General features: G+C 37.5%; 1 protein-coding gene across 1 annotated transcript in view; it reads left to right on the top strand.

The window, feature by feature from the left end:
- HUNK (hormonally up-regulated Neu-associated kinase) overlaps nt 1–8,063 on the top strand; it is a 148,901-nt gene extending 140,838 nt beyond the window's left edge. Inside the window, exon 10 of the mRNA XM_069074894.1 lies at nt 1,776–8,063. Within this exon, the coding sequence (XP_068930995.1) occupies nt 1,776–2,443 (668 nt within the window). The 3' untranslated portion in view covers nt 2,444–8,063. The remainder of the gene's footprint in view (nt 1–1,775) is intronic.
- The last annotated feature ends 6,586 nt before the right edge of the window (nt 8,064–14,649 follow it).

Raw genomic sequence — 14,649 nt, forward strand, 5'->3', positions numbered from 1 at the left:
ATGTTTAATTTGGAGTTTCTTTCATAGAATTACAGAATTTTAGATTTGGAAGGACTTTAAACAGCCATATGGGATAACCTAAACATCAAAGAAATGCCCAATGTAGCACATTCAAAAATTGGTCATCCAACCTCTTTTGGAAAACCTCTGAGGTCTCATCAGAGCAGTCCATTCCATTTTGGGACAGCTCTAATTGTTAGGTGGTCTTTCACAATATCAAACAATAATTTAGCCTCCTTGCAACTTCTACACTTTGCTCTTGGTTCACCCTCTGGAACCAAACAGAATACTTCTAATTCCTCCCTAATATGACCACCCTTCAAATATTAAGCATCACTATTGTGTCTTTCCAAAGTCTTCTTTTCTCATGTCATGCACTGCAGACTCTCTGCCATCCTGGTTGCCTTCTTCTGGATACTCTCCAGTTTAGCAATGTCCTGTATAAACTTAGAAGCCCAGAAATTAAAACATTACTTGAGATGAGGTCTGACAAGAACAGGGTACAGTAAGACTAATATCTCCTCTACTCTTAGAAGCTGTGCTCCTCAATGCATCTTAATACCTCTTTTGGGGTGCTATGTCACATTGCTGATTCTTTATGCTGAGACTCTATAGGCTCACAGATCTTTTTCAATATAGTTCCTGTCTAACTATGAATCCCCCATCTTGTACTTAAAAGGTTGATTTTTCAGTCAAGTGCGAAACTGATAATTATCTTTGACCTTATCATATTAGATTAAACCCAGAGTTTAGTCTGTCAATTTTTTCCCCCATTTTCTTTTTTAAAAAGATACTTTTGTATCCTATCTATAAATTTTAAAAAACTAGCTTACCACTAAGGTAGGAATTCTGAAAGTCAAAGAGATAAACAAAATTGAAAACAAAACAAAAAAAACCCCATTCAATTATAAATAATACTAGGAGCTAGAGTTGTTTTTTTAAACAAATAGACATACCATTTGCTAATCTGATTTTTTAAAAAAGAAAACCCAAATTGTTAATATCAAAAATGAAAAAGAACTCACAACAGATGAAGAGAAAATAAAGAAAATTATTGAAAACTATTTTGCTCAATTAGATGTCAGTAAAATGATTTTTAAAACAGTTAACTTTATGTGTGCATAAATGGCTTGTAATCATAACAACTTCAGAAGACTAATGATGAAGCATGCCTTCTTCCTCTTGGATGAGGGGTGATAAAATATAGGTTTAACATAAATTTGTTTTGCTTAATTATCATTATTTGTTAAAGGGAAGGCTTTTATTTGGATGGGTTTGGGGTTATGGACTTGGGAAGATTAGTAGTAAGGAAATGAAAGGAATTAAGGGAAAACCACAGAAACATTTTTAAAATACACAGAAGAGATCAGAAGGGAACTCAGATGGAGACCCAGGAAAGCACAGCCATATATAGCAAAAATTTTGATTATAATGATATTATTATATTATAATTATGATGATATTATATATTATATATATTATATATATGATAATATATAATTATCATGATTGATATGCTATATTGTTTAAAAATACTTATATATTAAAGTATACATTAAATATGTAATAGATTCATGGTTTCTTATACAATCATATTTTTCTGGCCTTTATATATGGAAAATTTGTTTTTATTGACTAACTTATAATTTATCATTTTTTTTAAAAGAAAAAAAAAGTTATTTACTATCTTCCTGTTCTTAGTTATCCTGTTGATATCAGACAAGTTATATCAGGCACTTTTGGTTTTTTCTATAATTTGATTTTCTTGATTGCAGATTCATTTCGTGGCCTTAGCCCCTTCCACGAAGCTGCTATAGGAGCCAAGACTGGATGTATTGCTTCTTGTTCCCTGGAATATCTTGAAATTCAGCATCCCAGGACCCCAAGAATTATGAAGAAGCAGGAGCTTCATCAGCAAGAATCAACAAGCATGGGAATCCAGTCAAAGGAAGCTCATTTGATCCTAGATGTTGTACGGTCATTTGAATCTGTTGATCGAGAGGACCAAATGGAACTGCTCTCTCCAACTCATCACTATAGGATTTTGAGTTCACCAGTGAACATTTTACGAAGAAACTCTAATGAAAGGACATTATCCCCAGTCTTACCACTGGGGAGTATCTCCCCTAGCAAAGCTCCCCCACATTCTACTCCAGTCTCTTTTGCCTATGAAGAAAAAAATAGCCCTTCAAGAGAAGAGGGTATGTGTTCTCCTCCAGCAGTTCCTCCTAATGGCACCACACATCCTCTGGGGAGTCCAAATTGTGTGAAAAGTAGAGGCAGGTTTCCCATGATGGGAGTTGGACAAATGTTGAGAAAGAGAAATCAGACTATTCAGTCCTCCACTGACAAGCCTTTGGAGTCCCGGCTGCCTCCGCTACATCAGATTAATCCAGGAAACATTTCATTTGATACCAATGACAGCGTGAAAGGCCAGTGCTAATTTAGGTCATCAGAATTCTAGTGTCTCTTAGGATTTAGAAATTTCACTGCAAAGGCACAGTATTGCTACATAGCTCTGCGTATCTGCCAGAGTGTTGTGTCTGGGGAATCTTATATTGATTGTCTTTCACAGGCTCACTTTATGAGGTGAGAGATAGATAAGCTCTTGATATATTTTGTGTTTTTTAAAAAAATCAACAGTTGAAGTTCATCAGTGTCTTTGAACCCTTTACAATGAAACATATTAGTGGGAGTGGGAGGAATTTCATATAAATAATTGCCAATCTTGATTGTTCAACCCCTCTTCCTTTATCACCATCCCCCTTGGGAGTAAGAACTTCTGTGTATTCACAGTCTATGTGTATCAAATTAACCAGAAAATTGCTAGATTTCTCCTTAATTTTGTCTTAAGTAGACACTGTCAACATCTATGTTTCTAAGTGTAATGTTTTCTTTCTATTATATGTCATAACCATTTGTAAAACAGCCGTATCAAAAAAGCATTCAGTTGGCAGAAAAGTTTGATTTACAAAAGCTTCCTATTTTTAGTGAAGTGGTCCTTGCTTTTGCAAAGGAGTAAATCCATTATGATGTCACAGCATTCCAGTAAGATAAGGACTAGAATTCATTGACACTGGATATCAAAATTAAGAGATACAAGGCAACATTCATGCACTGTTGAGCCACAGACACAAGACAGAACCAACTCCCCAAAGAAAAGGCTGTTGGACTGAGAATGAACTGAATTTCAAGAATTAAGATGAAAAAGAAGACAGGAACTCTGCTTTCTGGAGCAAGGTTTTGCCAAAGGTTTCTGTTGTTGTTTGGTTTGAGGTGTTTGAGCCTCCTCCCATCCTACCTGAAACTAGTTAATGGGTGAATCATTTCTTTTTCCTTTAAAAAAATTTTTATCACAAAATTCATATCAACAAACATAGAGAAAGGACAGAAGAAGACTATATATGTAACTGAACTTCTGTTAATACAGTTTTTGTTTTAATATGGTAGTGACAAAAATGTCCTGTTTGTGTCCCTTTTTGAAATTCCTTCTGCTCTTACGTGCATTTTTTAATGTTTCATTGTTAGTCCATTCTTGTTTTTTCCCCTTGCTATCTCTATTCACTGATCCTCTCCCCACCTCAGCTTCCAAAATAGCAAACCACTCTTTCACAAAGGAAATTTTCATCATGAGATACTGGACACAAATAGTATGACTATTTTAGAAATTGTTTGGTAAGCTAAAAAAAATGATTCTACTAAGCTCATCATGGTTTCATTGGGAATTTTAAAAAGATTGCTAGAGGTTATCATAGCCCTAGGTGGAAGGGACCTTACCAACCTCTTCATCTTTAAGAGGAGGAAACAGAATGTTCAACATCCAGGTAGTAAGAAAGAGCTGGAATCCAGTTTTCTTTTGACTAGGCAACTAGGTGGTGGAGTAGAGGGATAGAGGTGGATAGAGCGCTGGGCCTGGAGACAGAAAGACCTAAGTTCAAATCTGGCCTTAAACACTTAAGAGTTGTGTGACCCTGATTGAATCATTTAACCTGACTGTGTCAGTTTCCTCAACTGTAAAATGGGGATAATGGGGATAATCTTTCCTCCCAGGATTGTTGTGAGAAGCACATGAAATTTGTGAAGTGTCTGGCACATAATAGGCCAACTATGGCCTGTGTCCATTTTACATGCATGGATGTTTTGCAGGGGTTAAGGGGTGGGGGTGGGGTGAGTGAATCTCCTGCATAATCTCCTGCATGGGTGTGTTCTGACACATCCATCTTCTAACATGCTAGCTTGGGACATTCCAGAATATTTCTCAGACATTTGCAGTTGCTTCCCTCAAAAGAAGCACTAAAGTAAAATTCTTATAGCCAGAAGGCTAAACCACCTCTGTGGCAGTATTATTTCTAGACTGCCAAGAAAGGTAGCACATTCTAGAACAAAGCTGTCAGTTAGAAGCTGTGAAAACAAATTTACCAGGCATATGCCATGTTTAAATGCATTGTCTCCTTTGAAGTACAGCCCTTGTTTGGGGGAAGGGGAGAGGGAGATGGAGGGAGAGAAAAGACAAGGAGGGCGGGAAGAAACTAAGTATTAGTTCTCTTTTCCCCACACAGATTTGCTGAGGATTTTAAAAGAATGAACCAAAGCTGTGTGCGTTGAGGATTTTGACTGGTCTGTATCTTCACTGTATCTGATTATTTCCAGCTTAAGCTGTTTGCTGGTTGCTTTCTCCTCTTAGCCATTTATTTTGCTGCTGTTGCATGGAATCATGAATGGACCTTGACACTTTGGGGAAAGCAATTGGTAATCAAAGGAGAGTGAGCAGAGTTGGACACTAATGTGATTAGCTTAACATAGGTGCTGGATAACTTAGAGAGATGGGTCACAAGCTCAGGGAAAGTCCTTTGCCTTTTGAATGACCTAATCACGAGCCAGAATCCCATCTGTGAACACTCTACTGAAAACAAGTGAGGGACCTCATCTTCTTTTAGTAAACAGGCAAATAGTCCCTAAAACAATGCAGGAAGAGAGGGAGGGGGAGGATTAAGATATTGTTCCCACCCCACTGACCCTCAAAGAACTTATATTCTACTGAGGAGATAGATACACGTTTTTATAGGGAGGGCACAAATACACAGGGAAATCAGTAAAACCCTCTGAGCCTGGAAGGAAATTAAAGGTTGTAAAAAGTGTAGGTGGGAACATGCCGTACACAGGATTGCTTGTGCAAAAGCCTGGAAGTGGTAGAATGAATGTTGTTTACAAGGATCTGCAAATAAGCTAAATTGATCAGAGGGTAGGTACACATAAAGGAAATGTGCAACATTTAACAAATGCTCTCTGAATTTAATTGAATTAAAAGATGAGAACAAAATTCTATCTAAGGTTGTATATTGGTAATATTTGGCTTCTCATTGATTGCTTAGACTGTTAAAATATACTATCCACTATCATTCCCCATACTTCTTAGCCACCAGACGGAAGTTTCAGTAATAAAAAGCATAAACTATTTTCTTCTTTGTGTGAATCCTTCTAACATGCTCCTTAAATTTTCAGGTGATATGAAGCTGAGAGGTATAGTTAACATGTTTTTGACAGGCTCTGAATCAAAAAAAATCTTTAATGAGCTAAAGCAATGGACCAAAACAAGATAAAATATAATAGGAATAAATGCAAAGTTCTGCCTTGGGCTCCAAAAAAATTACTTCACAAGTGTAGGATAGGGGAAGTATGGTCACAAAACAGTTCATAAGAAAAAGCTGTGGGACATTTATAAGATTACAAGCTCAAATTGAGATCATAGTATGGCATGACAACCAAAAAATAATAATGCTATATACTAGGTTATTTTTTTTTTTAAGGCACAGTATCCGAAACAAAGGGAGGTAATATTCTAAATGTACTATGCTCTGGGTGGATGAGGTTTTGAGGATTTTATTTACATCCAAGGACCATATTTTAAGGAGAATATTGCTTTTTAAAAAAAAATGGAAGGGGCAGCCAGGTGGCTCAGCGAGTAAGAGCACTGGCTCCAGTGTCGGGATGACCTGGGGATCAAATCTGGGCTCAGATACTTAGCACCACACCCAGAAATAACTGGCCGTGTAACCTTGAGCAAGTCACTTAACTCTGATTGCTTAAAAAATAATTAAATAAATAAAATGGAGCATTCCAGAGAAAAATGACCAGAAAGGTGAGGCAATTGGAGAGTATACTTTAACAGAAACCAAGATTATTTAGTCTAGAAAAGAAAATACTGAGGAAGTACAAAGGATCATAGGTTTAGATCTGGAAGGCATCTTAGTGACTGTCAAGGTCAACCCATTCATTTTACAGATTAAGAAACTGAAGCACATAGGGGCCTCTAGGTGATGCAATGAATAGAGCCCTGGAGTCAGGAGGATCTGAGTTCAAATTTGGCCTCAGACACTGCCATGTGACCTTGGGCAAGTCACTTAAGCCCAATTGCCCTGCCCTCCCCCCCTCCAAAAAGTAAAAAAAAAAAAAAAATGAAGCAAGAAAGGTTAAATAACTTGCTAGGGCCAGGTCTTCCTGACTCCTAGAACAGTGTTTTCTTATTTCCATATTCAAAAATATGCAGGGCCATTGTGTAGAAAAGAGAATAAATTTTATTCTTGCATTCAGGAAAGAATAGCACTTGGTGGAAATTGAAGAAAAAAGATTTTGGTTCAATATATGGAAAGCCTAGCAGTGATTACTGGCCAAAAGTAAAATGGGCTGCCATGAGAAGAAATGGTGTTCCCATCATCAGAGGATTTTCAAGATGTAGTGCACAGTTGTCAATTGTATTGTAGAAGGGACTCTTGTTCAGTTAGAGATTGTATTAAATATCTCTGAGGTTCCTTCCAACTCTTACATCCTGCAATTCTAAACTACATTTTGGGGAAGGGGAAATATATTTCTATTATTTTGTTATTTCTGGCATACAAGTCCAAATTAATCTCCAGAACTTCCATGTTGATACTGATTTTTTTTTAAGAGAAAAAAGAGCAAAGTTAATAATAGGGAAATTGATACAAGGAACTCCTGGGTGATGAAACTCCCTTTACCATTCCAGATAAAGTTTATGCTTTGCAAGCTATTTTCTTAGAAAGTTGTCTGTAACACTGAGAATTTAAGTGACTTGCCTGTAGGTAACCAACCAGTAGGTGTCAGAAACAGACTTGAACCCATCTTCCTGGATCTCTGGGACCACTTTGCCAACAATAAAATCCCTCCATCTGACCTCAAGTATTTTTTATAAATCAGTGAAGAAAAAATTTTTTTTGGCTATTTCCAGTTGCAACCATATTTATTACATTTATATAGGATTCTAAGATTTACTCCAAAAAAAGTTTTTTGGTTTTTTGCTCATGACAACCTTTGTAACTTAGGAGAGCAAGTATCACTCCCATTTTACATTGAGAAAAACGAGGTTCAAAGAGTTTTTTTAAATTAAAAACATGGTTGCACAGTAACTGTAGAAGTGTTAGAGACAGCTGAAACATAGGTCTCCTGAGTCCAAATCTTTTGCCACTACCCCATACTGCCTATTACTTTTTTTATAAGTTTGCAATGTGTGTGCCAGTAAATTCCTTTTCTCCTTTAAATATAACCTAGCAGGTATGCTTTTTAATACTTGTTCATAAAAACCAGTGTGTTGTTGTCAGTAGAAGGACATTCCATACATACTTCAGAAACAAGCCCAGATTCCTGTGTAATGGACTGTTACAAATGATAACTTCTCTTAGGTTTATTCTGAACTCTATGAAAAGTAGTTAGGTCAGGAGGAGGGAAGTACAACTGTATTTTCTGTAAGTACACAGCAAATATATGTAATTGAAGGAAAGAAACATCAAATCTTTCATTTTGTTATATTTATGTAGAGCATTTGACCCCCTCATACGATCTACTTGGTGAATATACAAATGTAACCTACTTCACCAAGAGTTAGTTGTTTTTTGTCTACCCTTGGAGTCAATTTGTCATTGTGTAAGAAAAATACTGAAATGTGATTGTATGAAGTACAAAAAAAAAATGAAATTTTAATTCTGTGATTTGTTCATTAGTAAAGACTGTATCTGTCACTATCATTAAATGTATGTACTTTTTCAAAAGTCTTTGCGAAATACATATTTTTCTTCCCTTCATCTGCATCTACCACATGTTTTATTTGCTTTTAAAAAAGCAAAAAAAAAAAAAAACCAACCATGAGAAAATGGCATATTTTGGTGCTGTCAACAACACAAAAAAATCTCATCTCAGCCACTGACTTGAACACTTTTTTTTTCTAAAGCAATTGGGGTTAAGTAACTTGCTCAAGGTTACACAGCCAGTTATTTCTGGGTGTGGTGCTAAGTATCTGAGCCTGGATTCGATCCCAGGTCATCCTGACTCAGGGGCCGGTGCTCTTACTCACTGTGCTACCTGGCCGCCCCCCACTTGCACACTTTTTCTGTCAAATTTACCTAAGAAATTTCATTCATTACTTTTAATCAACCTCTAAGGTATTTTCTTAAGAGATATATCTCTCACTCTGGATTTCTGTCTCATCCCTACCAGGACAAATGTTCAATTCAACTCAACAAGCTTATTAAAATATGCCAAATACTAAGAAATTGTCTGGGGTTACAAAGATGAAAGAAAACAACATAGTTGCCACCATCAAAGAACTTACAATCTCATAATATAGAGGAGTACCAGGCACAACATAAGAACAAAGAATGTGTTCATAAGTGTTTTTTGACTGATGTGCCATAGTGATAATCAATAATAACAATAATAATAATAGATCACATGTATATATAGTACTTAATGTTTTCAAAGTCATATATGTGTTCACATTTAATCAAGATGAAGTAGGATTTTTCTTTATTTTTGAGTGTAGTGATTTGAGGCTGGGGTTCTGAGAGGGAAGGATGTCTTAGAGCACCTTGTTTGTGAATCAGTGACAAGAGACTGGTGTGGAGCTTTGGAATGGGTGTTATCTGAGTAGATATCTCGTCTCCTAGTTCCTTTGGTCACCCTGCAGTCCAAAAAAGGTGAAAAGGTCGTGTGGGATTGGTGGAGTAAGAACCTAGTATAGATAGGTAGCTTGTTTTTCCTCTCCTTACCTCCCAACCTCACTTTCAAACCCTCAACACCACCTTCAAAATGAAATTTAACTCCTGGTTAATTTTATAGTCTGCTTTTGTTCAAATAAATCATCTTCTATGAAGACATTACTATGGGTGGTAAATTCATAAAGTATTGAGTAGTAGGGTTTTTTTTTTTTGGTTAGTTTGTTTTGCTTTGTTCTTTTTGACTAGGAGTAGTAGGGAATGAGCTCCAGAAGCCCCTTGGTTTTAATATTTATTTTCTTTGTAGGAACCTCAGCATACTGAAGGCATAGTAAGAATAACTCAGAGCAATATTGGGAGTTGGTTCAATTTAATGTCACCACTTTTAAATGAGAGAAACTTATCCCCCAAGTAGTAAATCAGTATATTATCTGTGACAACTTTTCTGTAAAGGGAGTTCTTAGACACCTGATTCTAAAGACATTTGGGTTATACATGTTTCTATGGACTTATTTTCACTACACACAATGGCCTTAAAGCTGTGATGAGGAAAATATTTCAAGCTTCAGCAGCAAGATCTCTTCAGACTTAACTATACTCACACCAGGGCTGATATTAAAATATTGGTGGGTATGTGGAACACAGTACAAGGTAAGGGCTAGAGTAGCTTGATGCTATCCAAGTTCTAGATTCATTTGAAACGAAGTGGTTTTCATCTAAAGACTTTCTATATCCAGAAGTCAAAGAGTGGCAATATTAACTGGGAATAAAACTGAATGAAAATAAATTAGTCTGGCTGGAGAGTCTGAGCTAATAAACACATTTTCTATTTTCTTTTTTATTGTTGTTTGTTTTTTTTACTTTCTTAAATTTGTTTATTTTTTAGTTTTCAACATTCATTTCCACAAGATTTTGAGTTACAAATTTTCTCCCTGTCTTTCCCCTACCCCCCCACCCCAACATAGTGACCCTACTGAATACCTTTTCCCCCAGTCTGTTCTCTCTTATATCCCTCTCCCATCCCCACTCTAACTTTCTAGTAGGGCAAGATGGATTTCTATACCCCAGTGCCTGTATATGTTATTTCCCAGTTGCATGTAAAAAAATTTTTTTAACATTTGTTTTTGAAACTCTGATTTCCAGATTCTTTCCCTTCTTCCCTCCTCACCCACCCCCACTGAGAAAATAAGCATTTCAATACAGGTTGTCCATGTGTAGTTATGCAAAATGTTTCCAGAGTAGATATATTGTGAAAGACTAACTATATTTCCCTCCATCCTATCCCTCCCCCGACTTATTCTATTTTCTACTTTGACCCTGTCCCTTTTCAAAAGTGTTTGCTTCTAACTACCCTCTCCCCCAATCTTCCCTCCCTTCTATCATCCCCCCTCTTATACCCTTCCTCCCTACTTTCCTGTAGGGTAAGATACCCAAATGAGTGTGTATGTTATTCCCCCCTTAAGCCAAATTCAGTGAGACTAAGGTTGGCCCATTCCCTTTCACCTTCCCCTTCATTGTAACAGTTTTATCTTGCCTCTTTTATAGGAGATAATTTGCCCTAATATATCTATCCCTATCTCCTCTCATTATATTCCTCTGTCACTTCTTAATTTTATTTTTTAGATATCATCCCTTCCTATTCAACTGATACTATGCCTTCTATTTATACATATACACATATACACACATATGTATTTATACACACACCCTCCTATATAAACATATAAATGTTTGTGTGTGTATATATATATATATATATATATATATATATATTCCCTTCAACTATCCTCATACTGAGAAAAGTCTCATGAGTTACAATTAACAGTTTTTCCATGTAAGGATATAACTACATCAACTTTAATAAGTTCCTTATGATTTCTTTTTCCTGTTTACCTTATGCTTCTCTTGCTTCTTGTATTTGAAAGTCAAGTTTTCTGTTCAGCTCTGTTTTTTTTCATCAAGAATGCTTGAAAGTCCTCTATTGCATTGAATGACCATATTTTCCCCTGTAGCATTATACTCAGTTTTGCTGGGTAGGTGATTCTTAGTTTTAATCCTAGCTCCTTTGACTCACTTTTCATGATTTTCTTATATCGGTCTCATTTATCTTCCCAACTTTTCCTCCACTTCTTTTACTTGATTTTCAAATTCCTTCTTGAGCTCCTCCATGACCTGTGACCAATTCATATTTTTCTTGGAAGATTTTGATGTAGGAGTTTTGCCTTTGTTGACTTCTTCTCATTCCATGTTTTGATCTTTTTTGAACCTAAAAAAAGGATTCTATGGTCTGTTTGTGCTTCCTCATCTTGCCAGCCTTGACTTTTGAGCTTTTTGCCACAGTAGAACTCTGCTTCCAGAGTGGAGAGCTTTGTCCCAAATTGCTGGGATTTTTACAAATGTCAGATGTCTGAGGAGGACCCTCTTTGCAGCCCCCACATGCTCTGGCACCTGGCCACACACCCCAGGACCACCACCCAAGACCGTGATCCAGATCCAAGCAGGCCAAAGCAAGAGTAATGACCCTCTGAATGGTCACTTGGTCCCCTTACAATTTGCAGGCCAAAAGTTCAGGAGGCAGCCATGCAACAGCAGCTGCAGCTGCTGTGCCTCTGCCACCTCCTGCCCTAGGGGCAGGTCCAGACTGCACTCTTCTGTCAGCCAGTTCCAACAGAGATCCCCGCTGACCTTTTACTTTCTCTTTGGAGTTTATGGGTTGAGAAGTCAGGAAACCACCACAGCTGCTGGTGATTCACTCTCCTGAAGTCTGCTCTAGCCAGTCTGGGCTGCAGGTTAGGGCTGCCCAGGACTCAGCATGGCTCACATGGGACTGCTCTCAGCTCCCAGTCTGGTGTGATAGACCCTTTCTGTCAGCCTGCTGGGCTGCCTTCAGCAGGAGCTTTGTTTCTCTGTGTCATTCTGTGGGTTCTGGAGCTCTAAAATTTGTTTAGAGTCATATTTTACAGGTCTTGGAGCTGGTTATGGCTGGAGGTCACAGAATTTCCTGCTTCTACTCTACCATATTCCCACATTTCCTATTTTCAATATAACACATAAGCTCTTGAAAGTTAAATCTTTGGTTTATATTCCAAACCCTTATGAATCATATCTCAGAATTTAACTTTTTCTAGGCCTTGGTTACCACAGGTATTTGGAACTAGGTAGCCAAGCAGGCTCTGTACATAAGAGGGGGAAAAGATGCTTTTCCAGTATGATTGTTAAAGGTCAAACCTCAAAAAGGGGAGCCAGAATTCAGCAGCATTGGTAAAGAACCACCAATTTTATTTTTCAAAATTCTAGTGTAATTAAAAGAATTGTTAATGTCTTGAAAATGACTCTTACTGGTTGGCTGGAACCCTTTTCATGTGACTACATTAAAAATATCCTCTTGGGCCTTTCAAATGACATAATACTTTAAATCACAGTATCAATATAATTAGCAATATAGTTTTCCTTCTTATTGGCTCATGAGGGAATTGGGGGGGAAAAGAGTCACCAAAAGAAGAAAATTTGCTTAGCTTCCCAACAGTTCTGAGTTCTACCTATAAAGTTCTAAAATGAAGCATGTAAGTTTTATAACCAGGGTTTGTCAATTGCAGGCTCCTTATCTTTTCTTCCCCATTAATAGTATTAACACTTGTATGTAGAGGTCTTCTGAAGGAACTAGGAAGGCCATCGGGGAGTGAGAGAATTAACTTTTTTAATTTCCTTTTCCCTTAGGTCAGTATGACTTAGAAGACTTACATGGTCCTCCTAGTCCCTATCCCAATACTCCAACTACTTTCCAATGCTTAATGATTGATAAAAATTCAATGTATCTATGCACCCTCAGATCCAACATACTATATCTGGGCCTTCATCCTGTTATCTCTCCCTTCCCACTCCCTGCCTCTCCCCCACTCCTCTACCTCTTGCTCTGGGAAGAGTAATCAGATTAATACAGTATTATCATTTCTGTAAAGGACATGTCAATCAAAGGCTCTTTGACTCTATCCACTTTCCCTTGTGACTTTGGAAACCAAAATGTCCCTCCTTGTTCATCAGTCTCCTATTTACATTGCCTTACCCTTTAGAATGTAAGCTCCTTGAGGGCAGGGATGATTTTTTTTTTATTGTTATCCAAGTTTTTAGCACAGTGCCTATCACATAGTAGGTACATAATAATATTTTTTTCTTTCATTCACTTATGGTCTATTCTAGGCTTAGTCTTAGAGTTTTATGTTTAGCAAGAAAAAAGCCACACACACAACCCACCAAACCAGAGGACTCCATGAAACTGGGTCAACTGTGAGTTCAAGGTGTAAGCTGATTTCCACTGGAGAACAGGGTAACGTGGCCCAATGAACCAGACTGCAAGGTTTGTCATAAAACTGACTTCAGTTTTTGAATTTGTTTCTAGCCTTTGGTTCTTTGAAATTAGAGAGGATTCTAGTTCAGTTGTCACTAGGTTTGAAACAAAAGAGTAGTATGCAAAAGGGACTAGTATTTGGGCCTGAGGCTCAGAGTAGAATCAGATGATACACTGCGGGCTCTCTTTCAGACCCATGCCAATGATCTCACCTAAGTCCTTTGTCTTCATTTTGCTTAGAGGAGGGGAAAGTCCTGGAAAGTTTCTGCTACCTTCTGTGCACAAAGAACTTCTGGAAATTGGAAATAAGCATAATAATATTTTAAATTCCCTGCAACCTTTTTCTTTCAAGAGATTCAAAGCCTTTGGCATATATATTGGAGACATGGACCTTTGGTATGGTAACAGGAATGTTGACAGAGGCCACTAGCTTTTCCCCTCCTGGACCAAGTGATTTCTTGAATCATATTGGAACCACAAGGTAATTGGCATGGTCACCAAAGAGGATGGTGGGAGTTAAAAAGACAAATAGAAACAGTTGTGTTTTTTCCTCAGCAGGATATTCCAAGTAGGATGTGTTCACAAGTGGGGCACACAACTTACATCCTAAGATAGAGAATTGGTGAATAGAATTCAGTTGCTCCAAGTTAGCCATGAAGTGTCCACCAGAAATTATACACCAAAGCCCCTAAACCTGTTAGAAGGGGACTGCTACTAGGGTCCCTGGAAACCACCTAATAGGCCATAATAGTGAGGGAACATTTCACTTGTGTTGCTAGAAACATGCCCCAGATTCAGGTCTGTTTATGTTTGTATCCAGGGCTTTGCTACATAATCAAGGCTTCACTAGAAATGGCATTAATGGCATTACACCCCCCCCCCCTTGGAACCACATTTTGTTGATTAGCAACACCTAGGTCTATAAAAATGCATCTTACAGAAGACTCGATGCTGTCTTCCCTATTGGGGAGGCAGTCACCACAGTTAATAAACACTCCTATCAAATTATAATTGGCTGGGCTGTCTTGTTCATTTTATTTGTCCATTTCAGCCAGAAGTAAGAACTGAGAACCTTGAGAAGGGTGAATGTAGAGGTTTTGAAAGCTGCCTGACTCACTTTTCTTTTTGTAATAGTGGATAGAACTACTTACACTAATAACAGTTCGGGAAATGTGTTGACCAGCAGTAAGGATGAATGGCTAGTTAATCTCATTCTCTGTTAAAAAAGAAAGAAAGAAAGAGAGAGAGAGAGAGAAAGAAAGAAAGAAAGAAAGAAAGAAAGAAAGAAAGAAAGAAAGA

Source organism: Petaurus breviceps, unplaced genomic scaffold (assembly GCF_028583685.1).
Source record: "Petaurus breviceps papuanus isolate PSGF00001 unplaced genomic scaffold, PetGlider_PUasm1.0 90897, whole genome shotgun sequence".
In the NCBI taxonomy this organism is placed as follows: domain Eukaryota; kingdom Metazoa; phylum Chordata; class Mammalia; order Diprotodontia; family Petauridae; genus Petaurus; species Petaurus breviceps.